We start from the raw sequence: 23,163 nt of genomic DNA, 5'->3' as shown, positions 1-23,163 counted from the left end.
AAGGAAGGTCGCTAAAATTGCTGAAAAAGCCAACTTTTTATGAACCACTAATGAAGACATCTTATGAAAATCTAAGACAGCAGATCCTTTACACTCAACAGCAAAACAAAGAAAGCGCGCATCCCTTTCAAGAACACAATACAGCTCAAAGTGTGCATAAGTAGTGTACAAAAAAGGTCACCACAGCAAACTGAGTTCAGCCAAAAACATTTAAGAATAAAACATGCATTTCCCTAATCCTCCTCAAGATTGATGGAATCTTTAAACTTGCCATACAAAATCTTCTTAAGTTCATCCATTTGAGCGACTATTGATTCCTTTTCTTCTTCTAGCTTCTCCAAATTCTTGCTGGTTACCTCTTTCATCTGTTCGATTCTGGTCTCAACTTCGTCTTTGGGTATATGAGCAAAAACTTCCCCAATTTGGAAACGCACTATGTCATCATCAGTGAGAATTAACTCATTGCTGGCATCCTCAAGATTATCGTTTGTTTCCTGAACAAAAGAAGGAAAAAGCACGTCAATTCAAGTGAATTAAGAAACGAAGAGTGAATTTCTTTAAATCAGTTTCATAGGCAGAGAATTGCTAGAATACATTAAAAAAAGGAAAAAGAAACAAAGAAGTTACACAGAAATATTTGGGATTCCTAGCTCTGACTAGCTAGCTGCTTAAGTAGTGACTGAATTAAAAAAAAAAGAGGCAGTTCAGCAGTTCTCAAAGTACGAGCGAAAAATTAAGACGTCACCTCTATCAATGCATGCAAAAAATAAAAAGCACCAATGATTGGCATCATTCTGGAAGTAGGAAAAAGAATACATCATAGAAGTAACACACATAATACACATCCACAGAGGGAATTCCTCATCATGACAGCATAAACAACCAGAGATCCTCTCTGAAGTTTTAAACTTCATTCCAGTTCAAGTAAGAAACTTCTTTAAGAAACCAAGGGCCCCAAACCATTACTCTATAGAAGCATGATACCCTCACTCCACATCCTGAAACACTATCATGCCTTCAAAATCCTTTCTGCTTTCTTTCAGGCAGACACTAAAATAAGAAGGCAACCACACATCTAATTTATCACTTAAAACAAGAGATACAAGATAACTTGTTTGTGAAACTCTCCAGGGCATTCGAATACCCGGAGTAGCTTCAATGACATTATGCAGTTTCTCTGACCAGATGTCCATACCATATGCATGGAGCCACTTAATAAGATAGTTTGGCAACTAAAAACAAGTTAAAAACAGATAGAAGCATGAAAAGGACCAAAATAGGCTTCTTCCATGACAGGAAAGTGTTCATTAGGCCAGTAGCCACAAAATCTGAAAACAGCTTTGCCTATAGCTATGTCAAAACATCTTATCAGGCTTGCAGTCACGAAAGACAAGAAAAGCTGGCCTCCATATTTCCAAAACTAGCGTTAACTTGTAAGAAAGAAGAGTCTTTGCCTACTGCAAGGGAACTTTATGAATACAAAGCGAGGCCCAAATGCCAAATATTTTGCTTTGTGGAGGTGAAAACAACAGTATCCACTATGTTCTACAAAACTGCTCAGTGTAACTGATACAATAAATTACGGGTCTAATTGAGCTGGATAGCTATTTGACCATGCTAGATTTGTATTGGACATCAGCACTCCTCATTAGGACGATGGACAAACAGATAAAAGGGCTTGGAATCCATATCGAACTCATGGCTCAACAATCTTGAGCCACTTTTATATATATATAAATGCTAGGAATCCATGTCAGACCAACACTGTTTGACCACTTGTATTTGCATTCACACTCCCAAAATCAAACACTAAAATACTTGTCAGATGCACCAAAAATACCTGTCCAACATGTACCTTACATGGATGAGAAACTCAATGATTGGTGCTCTATATTGAGCAAACTTAAAGTAAAATATGTTATTATTCAACAAACCTACACAGAGCTCAGATCAATGGATAAACGTGTGCAGAAAACATTGAAAAGTCTCCTGACAGATAAATTAAACAAAAAATTCAAAAAATAAATTAATGGGTTAAAATATGAGGGAAATAAAGAAAATGAACAAATAACCTAGCTGCCATAGATCATTTTGAAGCAAGGATACGTAAAAGATTTTCATAATATTCCACAGTTCCAGAAACTTTTATGATGCAAACAGCTTAAAATTAGTAACTACTAGATATCTCTCCAACCCACCCTGCACCTTTCTTCTCCCTCCAATTTGTGAAAGCTAATCCCCAAAATCACTAGTTTGAGGAGTAAAGTATGAGTCCTAACTGCTCAAAGAAGTACTTGATTTCCCCTCCTCCCCAAAGACCCCCAGTGTGCCTCTCTTCTCCATCACAAGGGTAGAGTTGCTTCTGATTTAAAAATGTGGATGCTAGGCGTATACTTTCCTAGTCTTTTCAAAGAAATTTATTTTGTCAACAAAAGGTAATGTGCTCTAAGGATTCTTTGAATAAGAAGGAAAGTTGTGAGTACAAATATGACAGATGAAACAAGTCTTCTGCCAAAGTTTACCATTCTCTTCAAATCAAGCATGCAAGCACATGCTAGGGCAGTGAGTAAAGCCTTCTCCCATCTGCACTCTCACCCGAACAGTGAAAACAAAAACAAATATCGTGCACTTCAGCAGAAGCAACACAATCCCATCCCAGGATTTTAAAGGAATGTTTAAGAGATGCTTGAATAATAAACAAAAAGCACTGTATAGACTCTAGGATCATAGTTTGTACACATTGCATGAAGTAAATGTCTTACGTGGATATAAGCAAAATAGCATCGAACGCCAAAAGATTGTGATGTGGAAATAGACAATATGCGCAATTTATACAATTTAGCTTCATCCCATTTTTTTCATCCTACAGCCGATCAAAATATTCCTTTGTCCACTGAAAGCAATAAAAACAGGAAGGAAACTACTTCCGCTGCTCTTGCCTTTCGCCAAACTATCAACTATATAAGCCCCAAGTGTACCCTTCTAAGAAAAGCTAGAGAAGGGGAAAAAAAAAACCACAACGATATACCTCTAAAATTCAAGAAAATAAAAATGCATACTCAAGATAACAAGTTCTCCCCCTTTTGGTTTCTCCCTTTCATTTCTGTAATTCCCCTTCTCTCTTGCTTGATCAATGAAAATAATTCCCATTAGTCAAGCATTTACATACACTATCACAAAAAAAAAACCATCAAATAAGCAGACGCAACTATTCCATAATTTCTAGGTCATAGGCATATATTATATTTAAAATTGCAAAAAAAAAAAAAGAAAAGAAAAGTACCTTGGCCAATTTGATTTCGTCTTCAAGCTCGTGAAATCGATTATTCAGCCTACTGAATTGGTTAATCTTCTGCTGATCTTCCCACGTGACCTCCGTCTCTGACCCAGATGACCCAGCCTTTAACAATTTACAAATACATAACTATTGCTTTAGATTATTTTCTGGTGAAGTTTCGGAATCGAAAAACATCAAGAAAATCTTAAGCATGTAAAAAGACTTTCGAATTTTGACTGACCTGCTGCATTGCTCGATTGAAGAAGGTAGAAGCTGCTGCGGCTTTCAGTTGTAAGGCGAAAACTGCGGTCGGAACTGAAGTAACGAGGCAGTGCAGATTATAGAGATTAATATTAATTAGAAAATTATAAAAAAATGCAAACAAATGTGAATTATAGCAAGGGTTAATTGCAAAATACTCCGTTTGGAAAAGAAATTGCAAAATACTCCCTATACTATCTTAAGTTTATAACTTTCCCACCCCCCCTAGAGCTGTTAATCGAACCGGGCAGCTCGCGAGCCGAGCTCGACCCGGCTCGATAAGGGCTCGACTCGGCTCGTTTATTGAGAGAAACGAGCCGAGCTCGAGTTTAACTTGATGCTCGTTTAAGCTCGATAGGCTCGAATAGTAGGGGTATTAGTGTCATTTCATTATGTATTTGATACTCTACAAGCTCGATAGGCTCGAGTTCGAACTCGAAATTGCTTGAATAGTAAGGGTATTAGCATCATTTTAATTGTGTATTTGATATTCTACAGGCTCGACAAGCTCGAGTTCGAGCTCGATAAGCTCGACTCGATTTTGAACTCGAGTTCGAGCTCGAGCTCGAGTTTTCTACCGAGCACATCGAGTCGATCTCGAATAGTTTGTGAAGCTCGAATTACTAATCGAGCGAGCTCGAGTTGGCTCGATTAGGGGTTCGAGTCGAGCTCGATTATCACATGCTCGAGCTCGACTCGGCTCGTTAACAGCACTACCCCCCCCCCAAACTATCAATTGCAGTAATCTACTACCTCCTACTATCAATTATTGGTGGATTATGCAAATCAGATTGGACATTGCAATGACTAGTTTTCCTTGACCAGAAAAATCAAAGTGTACTTTTTTTTTAAACCAAACACAACTATTTACACTTATATCTTTATTTTATTGTCTCTCATGTGCATCTCAATTTCTTCAGCCATTTGTTGACACATCCTTCCAATATCTTCGTTTAATATAACTCATTCTCAAAGTATCTTTTATCCTATTCAAATTCTTTCTTGAATTTTCCTACTCATAAATTTGATCTTTGAAAAAAATCACTATTGTTTTCCTCCTTATACAAGCTTAAACATAGCTTCAATTCAACAATCCAAGTAGAAAATGGGGAGAGAAAACAAAAACCCAATGGGATTTTGGTGAATATTCATTGATGTTCAATTTATTTATTATGTAACTTGACTCGATGGCTAAGCCAAGTTGATTGTGTGAGAGAGATGGCTATCAAGATGACTCTGCATGTTATGATCTAGTCTCCCAATATGAACCTAAGGCTACTATTGTTATATATATATATATATATATATATATATTGTCGTAACGATAGGATTCCTATAACCTAATCTACCATAATCTGGGGGGTCGGGGACTCGATGTAAGTAGAGATTTCATCGAAAAAAACCAATTAAGGCTGCCACATATAGTGACAAATTGTGACTTCCTACACCACCAAGACTTTAAGTCTTTGATGGTGACCACCGGGTGATAGTGAAGGCTACTATTGTTATATGACGGGTCAATAGCATGACAAATTGTCATAGGAACTATAGACTTCTACTGCTTTGTCTATGTGTGCACCTGCTATTGGATATCTATAAAGTTGCAAGGGCTGTATGAAAAATGTTTTGAATAAGATTATTAAAGAGGAAGAAGAAGAATTTGGTAGTGGTAAAATGGCGACAACACTGGTGGCGGTGGCAATGTCTTAGTGGTGGATGAGGGGTATTCCAGGCAACATAATCATAGAGTCTTTTTGTCCTAATAAAAATGCTAAATTGACATAAATTTTGTAATTTGCCACAAATTAAAAGTCCAAGATAGTTGAGCTACAATTGATGGTACAGGGGGGTAAGTCACAAATAGAGAAGAATTGAGGAGGGTATTTTGCATTTAACCCTAATAAAAGAAAAAAATGATAGTAATTTAATTAATTATCATTTAAAATTGAACTAACTCCATTTTGTACAATCAAACTTGTACTATTTTTTTTTACTTTGCATCTGAAACTTCAATTTTAGACACTTTAAACTCTACATTTTGGACTATTTGCACCTTAAACTCTCAATTTTGTTCCATTTAACTCCAATCAACATTCAACAACAACATTAGAGGGCTTTAATGAATAGAGGGCTTTATAAATCAATAATAATGTACTAAAAGTAGTCAAGAGGTGGCAGTTAGAACAAAACAATACATTATCATTAATTTGCATCGTCCTTTATTTCGTTCTTATTAATGATTTGGACCATATAAATCAATGATAATATGCTGAAAGTGGTCAACAAAAGCCAAGAGATCACAGTTAGAACGAATAATACATTGTCATTAATTTGCACTATTTTTATCTTGCCAATTTTTGTTAATAGTATAATTGATTGGACTTAAATCTGACAAATATGAGAATTTAGAGGGTAAAGTGTCCAAAGTTAAGAGTTTAGGGTTCATAATATCCAAACTTAAAATTTAGGGTACAAATAAGATAGTGGTACAAGTTCAACGGTACGAAATGGAGCTTTACAATAAGGCATGAGATGGAAAGTGTTATTTTTAAATTATTAATGAAATAATAGTGGCTTTTAAATTAATATTCTTAATGTCCATTGTACCCTTAATTTTATATGCTTAAAATACATTTTAGTTAATGCCAAATTGGTTGCTATCTATTTATATATAGTCCCACTAACAGGTGTCCAACATGCACTCCATAATATGGATAAAGTTACCGTAATGGATGAATTTTATCATGTAAGAGGTGATGTCTTTACTTTTGAAAAACATCTGATAAGGAAAGAATTTTGTAGATGACAAAAAAGATCATTTCAAACAAACCAACAAAGGTGGGGTGAAAGTTCGACTATTTGTGCTTCAATTTCATTTCATTTCATTTTTTGGTAACATATGTTTAGAAATCTAATAATTCATTTTAGGATGTTATTTTTAGGGAAAAGTTGGTATTTCATTTAACATGTGAATCCTTAAAAATAGCTTTCAAAAATATGAAATAATTAATCCATTAATTAAGTAGATTTTTTTTATCCATACTATGGGCACTCGTCAGAAAATTCTATTTATACATAGTATAAATGACGCTTACTACTCAATGTATAAGATGTACAGGATATAAGCACACAAAGAACAAGGATATACCCATAATAAAATTTTTAAAATTATCAGATCATCCCATAATTGAGTATACTTTAGCATTCAAAAGTTGAATTATTTGTAAACAAAATTGAAGGAGACCTACTTTTGTAGCACAAACTAGAATAATTTGGATTTTTCTAAGGGCAACTGGTGGATCCAACGTTTAGTTGTCGAAAAAATTTGAATTTTAGATGTTAAAGTTTACACAGTTCAGGTGTAGATGATAACGCTTAATATTAGATCCACCCCCTCTATTTTGAGTGCTTTTCCTTGCCCTTAGAGATATCTTCTCTATTTTGAGTGCTTATTCTTGCCTTTTATCTTACTGTATTTGGACGTATATGCGTGCGGTTAGTGGAGATCAGGAAAAAAGAATTTGGACTTCAGGGTTCAAAAGGAGGAAAGATTGTCTGGATAAAGGATCCAGATAGCTATGGATCCATCTTGGTAGATGTTACCTCCTACACTGCTAAGAGGTGCTAGATCATGGTGCTAGAGGAGTGAAAGTTTGAGAGAGGATGAAGTAAGGTGTAGCGTTGTTAATGTTTAATTTGATATTTGAACGATTGCACCAAACAGTACCACTAAATATGTCATTTTGGGGATGTGGGTGTTAGAAGCAGAGATGGTTCCAATTACACATTGATTGGTGGTTATGGTGGGCTACAGTTGATAATGCAGTTAAGGTAGCCTTATATAATCAAGGGTTATTGAGTACTTGAGTTAGAATAATGGTTGGTAATTTGTAGACTTTTCAATTTTTAGAGGTCATGGTAATATGGAAGATTCTTCACCACTCGATCTACATCTAGGGCTATCGATTGAATCTACACAAGTTTTTACCCAGATATATAATTTAGGGATAATTCATGTTGAGAGGTTCTTTTGGCAAGCTCTAAGACCCATTAAGAGTGCAACTGTTGGTTTGATGATCGGATTAACCAATTCGAGAATCCGAAGATAGCTCACAAGCCCTCTTACAAAGGATGCAGATAAGGCATGGAAATAGAATTAAAAATAGGCAGCAGTGAGAGCTCAAAAATGAGGTTGATGATGAAGATGATCTCATGCTGTCAAGGGAGTAAACTTATTCTATTTATAGATATTCCCTTCAGACCCATCGTTGCCAAGTGTCCGGTCCTTGATCCATCCCTGTTGGTCCAGCACTCACATAAGCCCAAATACAGGATGAGGTGGTTGCATCACCAGCTATTATTCTACCTTCACAGCCATTCCATTACTATGGAATCTCCAGCTATCCTTGTCCCATTATATTAGTGAAGGCAGCTTGCTCTCAAACCATTTGTCTTTGCTAATTTTGCTATAGTTCGCATTACCTCTGACTTGTCCACCCTAAGATTTCCCATAGTTTCATTCTTTGGCTCTTACCTCCCTGCGACCAGCCTTGTGACGACCTCACCTTCTCCTAGAGCATACCCTAAAAGTTAGCGGATCGCCTGTCTGGCTCTCGCCAGGGCTCACTCACTTACATTAACTTCAAAGATAATATTTTGATAAACCAAAACCAAATGCTCAAATCTTCTACAATACCAAATTTAATACAAAAGTTTCAACCATAATATGAAACTAAAGAATTTACAATCACAAAAGTCTTCACGTTAACTTCCTAAGATCCCTCGTTTGTTCCCTGACCACAAACTCCTGTAAGGAAAACAAAACTAAAGTGCTGAGCTAAAGCTCAGTAAGGTTTGCCGAGCAAGTAACATTTAATAAACACTTAAATCAGTACAATTAGGCAAATAATGCACATTTAACTATATAGTCACTTTCAAAAGGATACAACAACCAATTAGCAGAATAAAACATTCACCAAACTTAACAATATAAGATATCAAATTTAATAAAAGTAATCAATCACTTTAAAGGATACAGTACTGATACGGACTCTAGAGGTGGATCCCGTCCATTCCAGACGTAGCACTTAGTTCCGTTTAGTAATTCAGTGTCATTTCAATATCATTGCACACTTATTTCAGTGTCATTGTACATTCATTTCAATATCATTGCACACTCTGCCAATTCACCTCCTTATGTCCTTCAAAACAATAAACAATCCCCTACATTCAGTAATCAGTTCAATAATCTCCCAACTACAGGGTAATACTCGAGTATACCGAAACGGTTACCCAAAGCTTCCGTCCTATCCGACCAAGCCCTTTGCTAGCTTGAATAGTCCGTTGAACAGAGGATTTTGGGGCCCAATTCTGCTGATGTGGTAAAGTACACATACGGCTTACATTCATGCACACTTACAGTAATATTTGGTCAATTATCAACCTTCAATCTCAACTAAGCCGAGTGCGATAAAGTACATCCTCGACTTAGAAGGCGAGGGAAAATTGAGATACACTTTACAATGAATCACTTAGCAATATTTCATAATAAGCACATTTATCACATAATTTCACTTAAGTAAATATAAACAGTTAAACACATAAATTCGGAAACACTCACCCCAGTCAAAAGTTACACTTTGATCTCGGGATTGCTTTCGTGCACACCGCTGTCTCCTGAGACAAGTTATAATTACCATAATTATTTAACTACTCATTTGGTGAAGTTCTAAACTATAATCAACGTACGTGTTATATTCTAGCCTCAAGTCACAATTCCACCCGAATTCTAAGTCATGGCTATGTTCAAATGAGGCGACTAGTGCATTTTCTCACACTCACTTGTCACTTCGACTTTTAATGTCCAAAAGAAAGGAAGTTTAAGTAGCAATTCCATTAATGTCACTTTACTACTTTTATACTGGTAGATTTATCGTACTAAAACTCAACATTAACTTTTAACAAGGTAAGTTTAGAAGTAGCTAATCTTAAGGTACTTTCTTGTCCCATACTTCCATCTTTTATTAACCAAGATCACATGCATAACTAGTTTATTACCTTAAGATGTGTATACGATTTATATAGAGCCTATTAAACCAAGTAATAGTTGGATATCTTCTTATATAAGTTACAAGGCTCCTTTGATTCCTATAGTTGGTATATCAACTTTTCCCTTCCATTTTAACTATTTAGATTTTATTTCCAGCCACCAATCACTCACCAAATTTGGAGTATAGATTACTAGAAACCAGGTTTCTTAACTTATTAAACAAGATACAAAATTCCAGAAATGTCTCTCACATTTCTCTTTAAAATTTATCAAGTTTATTGGCTTAAAACGATGAAGATATACTCACACAGCAAATTTAAAGTCTTGTGAGATGTTTAAACTAAGATTAAATCATTTCAACCCAACTTAAAGAGTAAAGCTAGTTAAGCTTTTCATTTCTTCTCTCTCGGCCAAATCAACTTCTATTCAACTTTGTTGTTTAACTTCTCTCAAAATTCATCAACTTTTCAGGTCTCAAGTTCACTAAAATGAATGTGAATGACAGGGTCAAGATGTTATAAGATGTTTCATACAAGATTACAACTAATTATCCTAAGATTTTTGAAAATCTCATGAGAGCTCCAGCTCCTCACTCTCTCGGTTATCACAGTTTTCCTTTCCCTTCAACTTTTAACCATTTTAAATTTCATTTCCAGCCACAAGTCACACACCTACAGGCTCATAACACACAAATAAGTATAAAACCAGCATTTTTCAGCAAACTTTATACCAAAATATCCAATCAACTCCATGAAATTCCATTGGTTAAGCTGGAAAATGTTATAACAATCATGCAATTTCCTGCTCAAAATTTCAGCTATTAAAAATTAGATTTTTCACCATGAATTTCACATGCAACTCCAAATAATGAATATACTAACATATTTCATGAGTTCAAGTATATTTACTCTTGATCAAGCAAGAAAATTGAAAGGAAACTGCCTTTACACTACATCGGTCCAAGCTGGAAAATTTCTAGCAAGAAAACAAGTTCTACTACCTGGTTTTACTTCAATCCAACCTCAAATCTTACATGCATCACTCTAGAAACATTGGACAAGGCATAAGGCATGGATTTCAATTATGATCTAGCAAAATTTCCAAGAAAACAACCAAGCTGCAGCGTTCTTCTTTCCTCCTGGTTTGCTGTCTAGAGATTCCAGTCCAGCTCTATCACTCCATTTCTCCTATAACTTTTAGATTTAGCACACCTAGTCTTGACATTAACTTTTATCAAGACAAAACACATGAATGTATAGCAAAAATAGCAACAATTTTTCGAATTATGGGCTGTTGTTTAGCCATAGTTCAAGGCAGGAAGTTTCTCCAAAATAGGTTACGTGGAAATAGATTTCTAACCCAAAAACTCAACTTCATTTCATGATTCAGGCATAAATCATGTAATATATTTTGAAGTAACTATAAGGAATGAATCTCCTTGAAAATCTTTAACAAAACGGAGGCTACAAGCTGGTAAATTCAGCTCATACCCTACGGTTCAAGCAAGTAAAATTCCAGCAAGTCTTTCCTCAATACTAACACTTATCTTACTCGAATTCAAGTCAAATGCTATATGTATATCAGTATTGATGTGTTATAAGGTGTAAACAACAACAATATACAATTTACAGCCCCAAAATCCTGGAGAAAACTGGAAAATTTGGCCATTTCTCTCTCTTGGTCCAAGTTGGAAAAACTCCAGCAGTTGGCAGTTTGAAGAACCGAACCTTTTCCCCTAACAAAATTCTTTATTTTCACTTCAACTCAACATGCATATGATGATTATTGTGTTATTTAGTATATTGAACCACAATGTGAAATTTGTAGCCAAGATTTGAAGTGGAAAACTAGAAAATTCTCTCTTTCTCTCTCTCGGCCATCCCAATAGGTTCCATTAGATTTCTTTGACATTTCCAACCAAGATTACCAATGTTTTTTACTAGTTTTGCAAATAAATATTCTATAAGATCAGAGATAAACATATTTCATGTGTTCCTAGCATAATTCTCCATAGAAAATTCAGATAACAAGCTGCAACTCTAACCAATGAACTTTCAGTTCCTACCAGTTTCAATCCAACAACTTTTCAATCCCAAACCAGAATTTTCCCTTGGTCAAGAAGTCATTCTCCTTGCTAAACTTAACATGCAACTTATATATTCACTTATACTTAATAAGTAAAGGTTTATTACAGAATTTTTTTACCTCCTTTCCATTAGAATTCAGCAAGTACAGACGGCTCCAAGTTGAGTTTCGGTTCCTCAAAATTGCACCAGCTTCTCACTCCCCTTCTCCTTGCAATATTTTTTTCTTCGATTATAGTTAGCAGGTGATAAGACTAGCCAAATTTCTCTCCCACACTCTCAGTTTTGCTCTCGATCTTGGGTTGGAAAGAAAAAGAAATGAAGTCTTGTTTCTCCTCTCGGTCACCGCTCAAATGTATTGGTAGAAACTCTCATTTTTCTTTCGGTTTCATTCCAGAAGGTGATCCTCTTGGTTGCATGGTTAATTGCTCAAGCTTTAGGGTTAAAATGGTATTTTAACTTTGGTTTATTTACTAGTTAAGGGGTTGTTATTTTATCCTCTTCAAATATTGCCCCAAACTTTAGTATATTCCAATTTGCATACCCCTATAACAAAAATTTTTTACACCATTCTAGGATATTTCCTTATTTTCAATTTTATAGGAATTCAATTATGCATTTAATTTAACCATTCATTTGTTACATATAATATTTCTAATAACAGATTAAATGTAATGAAATAAATTCAAAGTGTACACATAAATTTTCGAGTTCTCACAAGCCTTGGGGTAGTGGTCAGCCATGCCTAACTAAGGCACCAAGATAAAGGCGGCCCCCTATTTGAGCCACCAATTTAAGGATCTGGTATTATCCCATTCCCAGGTAGGATAACCCATTCTATGGTAGACCACCCTATCTCCAAAACTTGATTTGGACTCTACTGCCAAATCTATACTAAAATCAAGGTTGGACCATAACTTTATCCAATTCTAGATTAGGCTAAATGGCTAATGAAGTCCCAATCTATCCGTCTCTAGATAGTGGCATTACTAGTGAGAAAGGAAATCCAATAATTCGCAAGAACAACATACCTTTCAAGTTGTTTTTGTGTGTGTGGGGGGGGGAATAAAGAAGGATTGTTTTGTGTGTTCAAAAGAACTCAGAAAATGGTAGCTAAAAAAGGATAACATGTAAATTTGGTGAATGAAAAATTCTTTTACAAAATTTCTGAATCTCCAGAACATGCATATAGGAGTTATTTACCATGTTTGCATTTGATCTTCTCTAATTGATGATTATGATACGAGGAAAAGATCTTGAACAGTAACAAGGTTGAATTTACTAATCTACATGATACTTTATTTCTCTTTTCAATAGCAACATATAGTTTGGGAACTTAGATCTTGATTTGTCCAAAAAAGGGAAAAATGTATTGAAATGGTTTTAGGAAAAACTTGGAAGGTTAGATGAGAAAAAAAATGAAAATAAAGGTTAGATTAGAAATTCTAGCATTTATTAATAGTCAAAATTTGATGTGGCATGAGGGACTAAAGTGCAACAAAATATAATAAGGGAGAAGTGCATATTAGTCAAGCAGTAGAGGGTTTAGTGCATTTAACTTTAAAGGTAGTCATTTCAGTTTCTATATAACTTGCATAAAGAGTAATATTTGAAATTTAACCAAAAGTTTTTATTAAAAGATAGATAAATTATCCTAAAGTTATTCAACTAAAAAGTATTTTGCAAACATTCGAGTTAAGCACATATTGCATTTTTAGAATATGTAGTTTTTGATTAAACAACCAAAATCACATATCAAATAAAAAGTCATAAACTAGTAATACAATACTAAAAAATGATAAATTTAAAGAAAATACTTTTAAGAATTAAAAAATGCCACAACGTAGAAATAATTGTGTGTATATAATTGGACAAGTGAGTTCAAATGGAGAGATCAATAATCAAAGCGTCAGTAGAATATAAAAAACTGTAGAGAGAGTAAATTAAGGCCAATAAATGTTAGTTACTTGATATTGAGTTAATCAAAGACAATGACGTATTCTAGTTCAGTTTTTCCATTCAGTGAGATTAAAAGCCAAATTCACAATTAGGCATCCATTATTGAAGAGGCTGCTGTCAATGTTGTCAAACTCATCAATTGGCCTAATAAATCTATTCTAATATTGGAAAAATTTTGAAGATATTTATCGACTACTTTGCATGTACCTAAATTAGGAAGCTACTTGAGTTGCTAGACATTTTAATTCTCTTACTCATATTTTAGCTAGTAATGTTTCTAGATGATCTCTGTGGATATATGATCCTCCATAATTTGTAATTTTCACTATTAATGCCGATCTCCATTTGAATTAATAAAATTCTGTATACTTTTCTTTTTTCCTTTAAAGAATTGCCTTTGAAAAAATTGTGCTAGGGACCTCAAACCGATTTTTTCACTCTTAGCTAATAAGAAGAAAGAAAAGATTAGGGAAATATTTTCTCTATATTTTGCATGATAGTTACAATGTTATAAGACCCATTTATAGGTTTATAGTAACATAAGAAACAATTAACCTTAATCTATTCTAATCTATCATTCTCTAATTTCCAATTGATATACACATTTCAAAAAGAGATATTTATAACAACTCACTCCAACATTCCCCCTCATGTTAATGTATAGATATCATGTATGCCTAGCTTGTTTCATGAAGTGCCAATCAACCTCTACATGTTTAATCTGATCATGTTGAATTAGATTCTGAGAAATGTCAATGGCTTTTTCGTTGTCACAAAACAAATCTATTCTATAATTCAGAGCACGACTGATATCGATTAGTACAACTTCTTAAGCCACTGCCTTTTGTCTCTTACTTCTCGATGTAACCAAATTGCCTCTAACATAGCAAATGATGCTCAAATATAAGCTTTCAATAAAAATAATATGGTTGATTTACTAAACTAGTGAGCGTTTCTAGGTCTAGTTGGGGACTGAATCGGAGTTACCTTCTATCTAGTTGGCGCCGATTTCTCAAAGCTTTAACTTTTAGTTCGAACAGACCTCAAGGCCTGCGCTATGCATTCATCAAGCTAGTTTCACTTCGGGCTGTTCCTCCTAAGCTTAAAGTTGAACCAATTCAACGATTTTCCTTCTCAAACCCATTTTAACTCAAATCTAAGAATTCGTTTAATCCAAAAATCAATAAAAAATAACAATAATAACCCAAAAACTCCTACTAAAACATCCAACCATAAGATTTACTCAATCAAATTAAATCAACAACTCAATAGAAAAGCATACAAGAAATCTAAACCATGATCCACCCATACCAAAAATCCATTAATTTAATATTTGAACCATGGAAATCATAATAAAAGCTATATAACTTAGATTCACCTTAATTTTAAGGGTTGAATGAGAACTTTTGGCACCCCTCTAGTACTTGGATTGGGTTTCTCAAAGTTCACACCTAGAAATTTGAGGAAAAATGAAGGAGTTAGGGATTAAGGAATTCCCACTACAAGACACATTCCTCCAACGCAAATTTTCCTAACGCACTAACTCCTCATTTTTTTAATTATTTGAATTTCGCCTCAAAATTCTTTACTTTTCCTTCAAAACTCCCAAGAATGGACTTTGGTATCCCTGTTTTTATTGGGCTTTTACTTCCTTTCTCTTTCTTTGAATAACGCAATATCAAAATCAAACTAAACTTTAACAATACATGGCCTTAAAAAAAATATCCCATGCTCCACTAAAATTATTAGAGCAACTTTTATCTTTATAAAATAGTCTCGTACATGTGAACAACTTTTCACATGCTACCTCCCTTAAGTACTTATCAAATTGCTTCTAATTATAATGCACTATGTTTTTCATATTACTGAGGACATATTTGCATATATTATATCACCATACACAATGCATTTATGTGTTCTAGTTATTAATAAGTAAAAGTATTCATCCAATTTCTTGCATTGAAAAGATATAAAAAAGTTAATTTATACATAATGCCTTGGGCAGTGGACTACAAAGAACTTGTCTCAAGCATTTGATAGGATTAGCCAATAACTTTTGAGTGCAAAATAAGGGCCCAAAAAACATAAAACCAAGTTATTAGTTGCCCATTACCTAAGGTAATATTATGAAATCAATCTTTCCATTCTTTTCAACTTGGAACATGAGGTGTAACACTTGCCCTTAGGATTTGGGTAGGGCTGCAAACGAGTCGAGTCAAGTCGAGTTTTGGCCTAATCGAGCCGAGTCTCGACATAATTTCATTGAATTCGAATTTGAACTCGAGCTCGACGAGCTGACAATTTCAAACTCGAGCTCGAAAAAAATAAAAAATAATTATTTTATTTTTTAAAAAATAAATAAAATAATTTTTTTTCTTAATAAATAATAAAATATTAAGGATATATATGTAATTTTACTATTAAAATTAAAAAATAAAAAATATATATACTTAAAATAAAAAAATAAAATATATATATATACTTAAAATAAAAAATATATATATATATACCGCGACGAGCTTAATATTTTGAGCTCGAATTCGAGTTCGATTTCGACTCGAGCCAACTCGAACTCGACTCGAGCCGCTCGCGAGCGGTTCGGTTCGTTTGCAACCCTAGATTTGGGGCAGGAACGGTTATCAGACGGACCGTCCTTGAGGTATACGGGGCAGGAGTGGTCCTCAGACCGACCGCTCTTGAACGGTCTCCTCACAATAAAAAACGTGAGGCGAGAAATGATCCAAGTCAACAAGGCTTAAGCAGGGGTAAAAACGACGTCAATCCAAATAAAAAATTGCTGACTTCCAAGCGGGATCAGACTGAGCAAACGGAAGAGTTGAAATTTTGAAAATCAAGTTGAAATTTTGAATTAGTAGCAGAAAACAAAACTAAGGGAAGAGTCTTGGCGTGTTGCTGAAGGTAGCAATTGACAAAAAATTGGGTGGAGAGGCAAGCGGCAAGGTAGAAGCAAACAGAGACGAACCCAGATTTTGTCCGTAAAACTTAATAGCATAATCAGCTGCGCTCTCTGATTGGGTATGAGAGTGTTGTATCCATTTTGAATGCGTGCAAGGCAGGCGGCAAGGTAGAAGCAAGCAGAGGAAATTCAGCATATCACAAAACCAGATTTTGTCCTTCAACTTAATAGCAGAAGCAGCTGTGCTTTCGAATTCGGTGAAACGTAAAGCGTATTAGTAGACTAAGGTAACGTGACTGAACCATGTCAGTAACTGTGGCCAATCATTTGTCACCCAAATGCACATCTGTTAAATGAAAGATGAAATTAGAGTCACTAAAGACATAATATGAAGATGATAGAAGAATAGTGAAGTTGTAAAGTATTTGTGTGTGTGTACCGTATCTGTGTGTATGTGAGCATTCAGTTTTTCAGTGATGGACTATAATTGGATAGTAGTTATCTGAAGACCCAGGGGTATGTATTCAAGTAAACCGTCGAACGGAATTAAGGAAAGATGAAAGAAACAAAGTCATATTTAACAAGTGAATCAATGTACATCATGTTGTAAATTAGTTACATGTTATAGCTACCGTATTACAATTGATATGAATAATTGTGCATCCAGTAGTTGATCCATGCTCATCACGCAATCTTAATTTGCCCGTCTCCTGACCATGCATTGTGTATAAAATAGAGATGTAGAGTTGAATGAGATCAAGCAGAGGAAAAGACCGAGCTATGTGAATAATAAATGGGTGTACCTGGTGTTGTAAGTAAATTACATAATGTAAGAAATATATTACAATGAGTAGAAAATACTTGTTTGGCCCTCAAAATATAGAAATAGGAGAAAATGCAGAGTTGGCTTAGGCCTTATGTCATTAATGAATGACATAAGATCGAGTGAGTTAAGGAACTTAGAACCTAAATATAATTACCAGAGTGGATGTACATACAGTTAAAATAGATTTACATCGAGTGACCAACACATTACAGTCCGTATAACTTAGTGTACATGAAATTGTATTTGTACATAAATAATGCCGTTGTCTTAGAGTAAAAGTAAAGTGATGTGAATCATTAATCATATGGATAAGCGCAATAATAGAATTTGGTATGCGAGTACTGTGCGATTCATAACACATTATGAATGGTAATATACATGTATGCTATCGTTTATGTAAATACTATTCATGAAGTGTTGCAAATTAGGGTGTTTTATGCATAATTGGTAGGAGCTGAAGTAATGGACAGAAGATGGGACCCCTGAATTAGGAATGGAGTTCAATAGTGAAGAGGATGCGTACAAGTTTTACAATAAATATGCCTTTAAAATGAGTTTTTGTGTACGCAAAGATTATCTAAATAAAGACAAAGACGGCGTGACCACGTCTAGGAGATGTAGTTACTTCAAGGAAGGTGTGAAGCGCAAATACGAAGGTGATGTGATGCCAAAAAGGACACGAGCATTGACTAAAACAGGGTGTGAAGTTAAAATGGTTATCGTGTTGCTTAGAGGGACAATGAAATACCGTGTGCATGACCTTGTTTTAGACCATTAGACCATAACCATGAGTTGCACATTACTCAATGTTCGCACATGATACCAGCACAAAGAAAAGTGAGTGAGGCTCAAGGATTCCAAGCTGAAATAAGTGAGGATGCTGAGTTTTTTTTGAAACAGAGCCATGAGCTTATGGGAAAGGAGGTAGGTGGGATGGGTAATGTCGGATATACTCGAGATGATTTTAAACGATATCTTCGAACGAGACGGAAAAGGAGCTTGAAATATGGAGAAGCAGGTAGCATGCTGAATTATTTTCAAGAGCAAACACTCGAGAATCCATCATTTTTTCATGTCGTACAGTTGGACTGTGAAGAGCAGATAACGAATATCTTTTGGGATGATGCAGGAATGTTAATTGATTACAACTTTTTTTGGAGACATAGTCACATTCGACACAACCTACAAAACAAATAAAGAATACTGGCCACTTGGAGTATTTGTGGGTTTTAACCAACATAGGCAAATTGTGATATTCAATGCTGCCTTTATGTATGATGAGATGATAGATTCTTTCAAATGGGTGTTTGGTACATTTCTAGAAGCAATGTGCGAAAAGCGTCCAAGAACCATACTAACTGACCAAAATCACCACATAGCAGCCGCTCTTTCACTTGTCATTCCTCAAACGTTTCACGGTCTATATACGTTTCACATAAAGCATAATTTTATCAAACATCTTGACAATCACTACAAAGAAAATAGTGACCTTCCATACATGTTTGGTGCCTGCATGTATGAGATTGAAGAAGTGGAACAATTCAACAGGGTCTGGGAGGCGATGGTGAAGAAACACAATCTTGAAAATAACGAATGGCTTTACCGGACTGTATCGAATTCATGATAAATGGGCAAGGTGCATGATGAAAGAAAGATGGACCGCGGGAATGCGAAGCACCCAACTTAGCGAAAGCCTAAATACAGCAATTAAAAATCATTTGAAACTGGATCACGATCTTATGCAGTTTTTTAGACATTTCAATCGGGTGATTGATGATAAGAGACATAATGAACTCATTGCAGAATATGAAATGAGGCAAAAGCTACCCATGATAGGGTTGAGGCAAACATCTATGCTTGTGCATGCAGCAGAGACGTATTCACTAACTGTATTTGTTACTTTCCAAAATGAATATGGCGAGTCAACAGCTATGGTTATATTGAGACAACAAGATGCAGGGATGTTTGTGGAGTTTACAGTCATGAGGTATGATGGAGAACCTGAAAGAATAGTGGTATTCAATTAGAATGAAATTTTGTGTTGAACATTTGGGGTACATACTGCTAAAATTTTTTTACATAATGATATACATGACATCTCTTTAAAAATTTAATCCCTGTGTTCGGTATTACAAGTAGTTGGCATAGACTTACGCTTTATTTTTATAAAAATACATATTCGTGTAAGGTTATTACTGACAATAAATGGTGTCTTTGGTCCAAATAATAGGGAGATTTGGAAGGGCAGCGATTATGTTAAAGGTTTCGATTTAAAGGTTGCCTGTTAATGTCATGACATATGGGTTACTAGTTTCCCTACTTGGACAACATTTGTAACTAAAAAGATGTTTAGAGTAATCGCATTTCATGGCCAGATGCACCACTTAAGAGTACTGGTAATAGAAATAGCCGCAAATTTCATCCCCCGACATGGCCAGATACAGGCACTTCTCTAGGTTCCATAAGTTTAGTACCACGGGATTATGGTGTCTTTTAACCACACGAGCACATGTTGGTAATTGTTTCGCAGATGAAAATGATAGTACAAGGGGATAACTAATTTATAATGTTAAGTGTAAGTTTTATACTGCAACAAATAGTCATAACGAAGAGTACAGAATGAGTTATAACCTGTTAGGTGTATGTTACAATATGTTACAACTAGTGATATTGTTAGGCAACTTTTCGTCTTCTCTTTTTAAAACTAGTGATATTACAACTAGTGATATTACAGCTAATGATATTACAATATGTTACAACTAGTGATATAACAACTAGTTAAAATATGATGAACCTTTGTCATTCTCTTGTTTGTGCGTTTGCGCTTGGCCCAAATAATAATTCCTCCCCCCGACACATTAAATTTCTTAGACATTTAATTAAGTGTCGAATGAGAATGTAGAGATGATCATTTCGAACCCCAAAACAATTGATGTAGCAAGACCTTCTCGATCATCTCATTAAATTAGCGAGATCTTCTCGAACATCATACAACCCATTGGCTGCTATTTGGCTCCCAAGAACTTGGTTTGTGTGTGAACACTCTATTGATGACATTGCAATTGAAGTTAGAGAGGGGTGGAAGACTACTAATAATAAATTTCATATTCGAGTCCATTGCCACCCTTCAGTAGAATGAAATAGGAAGTGTGAAACGGAATAAAACGGAAAGTGTTAACAATAATGAAAGTTAGACGAAGAATTTTTTGTTGTTGAGGAATATACAATTGATGCGGTGCCCTTTTATAGTGGTTGTGTGTTGATCCAACACATTAATGTGCTAAAATATCAGGAGCCAACGCATTCCAGGCCAACAATTTCGTCACGGCTATGGAAGCAATGTAGAGTCACATGGAACTGGTAAACTATGTCAATTCAGTTCAGACAATAAAACAAATTTTGTAGCTTTTATCATCAAATGACCTGTACACCAACATTAAGGGTCACGTGGATACAGAGTTACACATCAATGACCTTACGTTTCACTATGTGCATACACAGTTACACTCTACACGTAAGTAAGAAACCTTCTACAATACTCTATGCCTTGGTCAGTTTATGACCCAAATTTACTACCTCTGCGAGCGATTCGTACCTCCTTCTGCTCCAATGTTCCAGTAGAGATTTCTAATTTGACATTTAATTTTATGAATGTTGTAACTAATAACAAACAAAGTTGTAAGTAAGAACGTACGAATTGTAATAATATATGAACAGTTTGTGAATCATAACGAAAAAATGTTGGACTATATTTTTAGTACCCATACTCTTCATAAGTGTTACGTCGTGTTGCTAATCAGCATCAGACAATAAAACAAATTTCTCAACTTTTATCATGAAATGACCTGTACTCCTACATTAAGGGTCAGGTGAATACAGAGTTACACATCAATGACCTTACTTTTCACAATGTGCATACACAGTGACACTCAACACGTTTTGCACAAAACCTCACAATGTGCAATAGTTTCTTGGCCTAAATTTGGCATTGTGTAACACTCAATGCCCTTGGTCATTTTATGACTCAAATTTATCTCATTGTGTGAGCGATTCATACCTCATTCTGCTCCTTGTTCAAATGTAGAGATTTCCATTTCGACCTTTCATTTTATAAATGTTGTATCTAGGAACGAACAAAGCTGTAAGTATGAACGTACGAATTGTAATAATATACAATTAAGGTAACCATTCGTGCATCATTATACAATTAATAGCTTCAAAGCTTTTGGAGTCATTAACACAGAACAATTCAACAACACAAGTGATTTCAGATGTAAGAGCAAGCATATAACTTCACAAAAAACTTGCCCACTTACTCCACCAGCTTTATTCAACTAAAAGACTGCATCTACTATTTACGCTATCTTCCTGAACAACTGCCAAAATGAAAAGTCAACAGTACAAGGATGTCAGCTACTTTGCGTATAGAGAATACATGTACAACAAACTACATGCAAAGTCCGCATCATATGGATCGAAAAAAGAAAAGTGGTGTCAGCGAAAAATTACTATTAATAGTAACAGAAAGGCGATCGCTACCGATATCGTCATGAAGGTTTTCATTTGTTGAATATCTTGTTCGATTCGGTGCACAGGATATAGGAAAGAGTTTGATTCATGGAGCACTGTTTCGGGACTGTCGAAGGAGTTTTCTCTGCTTATTGCTTGTCGATTAGGTGAGGGAGGGCAATAGTTAGTTTGAACTTACTCATTATTCCTCTGTATTGGATGACACCAAATGAAAAAAGTACAAGCTTTTCTTTCACAGACGAAGTACAGCAACCCCTTCGTTGGTTTCTATAACTCCAAGATTTTCAGGCCAGCCCTTTTTTCACAATGACAATAGCGATATTGGTACCTTAACTCACTAGATCCGCCACCAAGATTGCTAGATGAAGATATCTGCACGATGTAAAACTCGTTTGTTGCATATGTTAAGAGAATATGGGATGAGACGATAAAGTAATGATTGTGTGTTGATCGGGTGAGTATCACACTGGTAGCAGTTAATATGTGGTTCCAGAGATTATAAACTAGCAACCATGGAGTCAAACTTGCTACACGTCTTTACAACAAAACGTGAAAGCGGCATTACCAGACATTCGAACAGTGTTACGTGGAGTTACTGTAGTGTTACGGATGTGCTTTACTATTTAATATTTGTTGGTCAAGTACTTGACCTGGCAAAACACTTCGTTGAGAGTGGTTTGATGCATCGATATGGTTATGGAGCATATAATCATGCCCAGGTTCAATTTGTTTGTGTAAGCAACTACTCTTGAAGTTTTTGTTGATTAGAGGATAAGGTTTGGTCCTGCTTGCTTCAACAAAAAAAGGGTACACGTTCGTGATAAAAGTAATATTTAGAAGCAAATATTATGTAAAGACTCCTATGTATTAAAAGAGTAGGTCTCCTAAAATCTAAACATAAATTTTGGATGGAGTTACCATGTAATTGTAACATTCACCAAATATTCAACTTAATTGGTTTCAACGTTTGGGGTAAAGTGGTCATGGTAAAAGGTCAATTTAGAAACAAATAACAACTATAATTACTCAGTTTGCAAAGTCAGAGTAGTTATGGACTTTTTTATAGCAAATCATGGTCATTCATATATTACTACTCTATCTTCCCGAGTGGTAATATGTGGCATTAGAAGATGTAAACTAGCAACTAATATTGGTTGCGAAAATCAGAACGTATAAAATCCCAGTTGATTTTGTTGTTAAACATACAGAAAAGCCAGTGTAACTAAGGCCGCATATGTTTTGATGTCTACTATGATAATA

The 23,163-nt window shown here is 35.1% G+C and overlaps 2 protein-coding genes across 2 annotated transcripts; one reads left to right on the top strand and one right to left on the bottom strand.

The window, feature by feature from the left end:
- Window positions 1-8: 8 nt before the first annotated feature.
- Window positions 9-3,615, bottom strand: LOC113761967 (probable prefoldin subunit 4). Its single transcript, XM_027305177.1, has 3 exons — window positions 3,519-3,615; window positions 3,284-3,400; window positions 9-494 (listed from the first exon to the last, which is right to left on the bottom strand). The coding sequence occupies exons 1-3, from the start codon at window positions 3,525-3,527 to the stop codon at window positions 234-236; spliced, it is 387 nt and encodes a 128-aa protein (XP_027160978.1). The 5' UTR covers window positions 3,528-3,615; the 3' UTR covers window positions 9-233.
- A 14,251-nt stretch (window positions 3,616-17,866) lies between these two features.
- LOC113760011 (protein FAR1-RELATED SEQUENCE 5-like) lies at window positions 17,867-19,400 on the top strand. Its single transcript, XM_027302590.1, has 4 exons — window positions 17,867-18,124; window positions 18,274-18,391; window positions 18,540-18,937; window positions 19,119-19,400. Exons 1-4 carry the CDS (start codon window positions 17,867-17,869, stop codon window positions 19,398-19,400), a joined length of 1,056 nt encoding a protein of 351 aa, XP_027158391.1.
- Window positions 19,401-23,163: the final 3,763 nt, after the last annotated feature.

The sequence above is a fragment of the Coffea eugenioides genome, chromosome 2 (genome assembly GCF_003713205.1).
Source record: "Coffea eugenioides isolate CCC68of chromosome 2, Ceug_1.0, whole genome shotgun sequence".
NCBI classification, from domain to species: Eukaryota; Viridiplantae; Streptophyta; class Magnoliopsida; order Gentianales; family Rubiaceae; genus Coffea; species Coffea eugenioides.
Note: the sequence above shows the minus strand (reverse complement) of the source record. Positions and strands in the feature narration are given on the sequence as shown.

Excerpts from the sequence above, each read along its gene's own strand:
- LOC113761967 (XM_027305177.1), bottom strand. Across the intron at positions 495-3,283 it reads ACGAAATCAAATTGGCCAAG|GAAACAAACGATAATCTTGA; the intron begins GTACTTTTCTTT and ends TCTTTTGTTCAG.
- LOC113760011 (XM_027302590.1), top strand. The coding sequence starts at position 17,867 with ATGGAGTTCAATAGTGAAGAGGATGCGTACAAGTTTTACAATAAATAT. Across the intron at positions 18,125-18,273 it reads GAGGGACAATGAAATACCGT|AGCCATGAGCTTATGGGAAA; the intron begins GTGCATGACCTT and ends TTTTTGAAACAG. Across the intron at positions 18,392-18,539 it reads CTTGAAATATGGAGAAGCAG|TCACATTCGACACAACCTAC; the intron begins GTAGCATGCTGA and ends TTGGAGACATAG.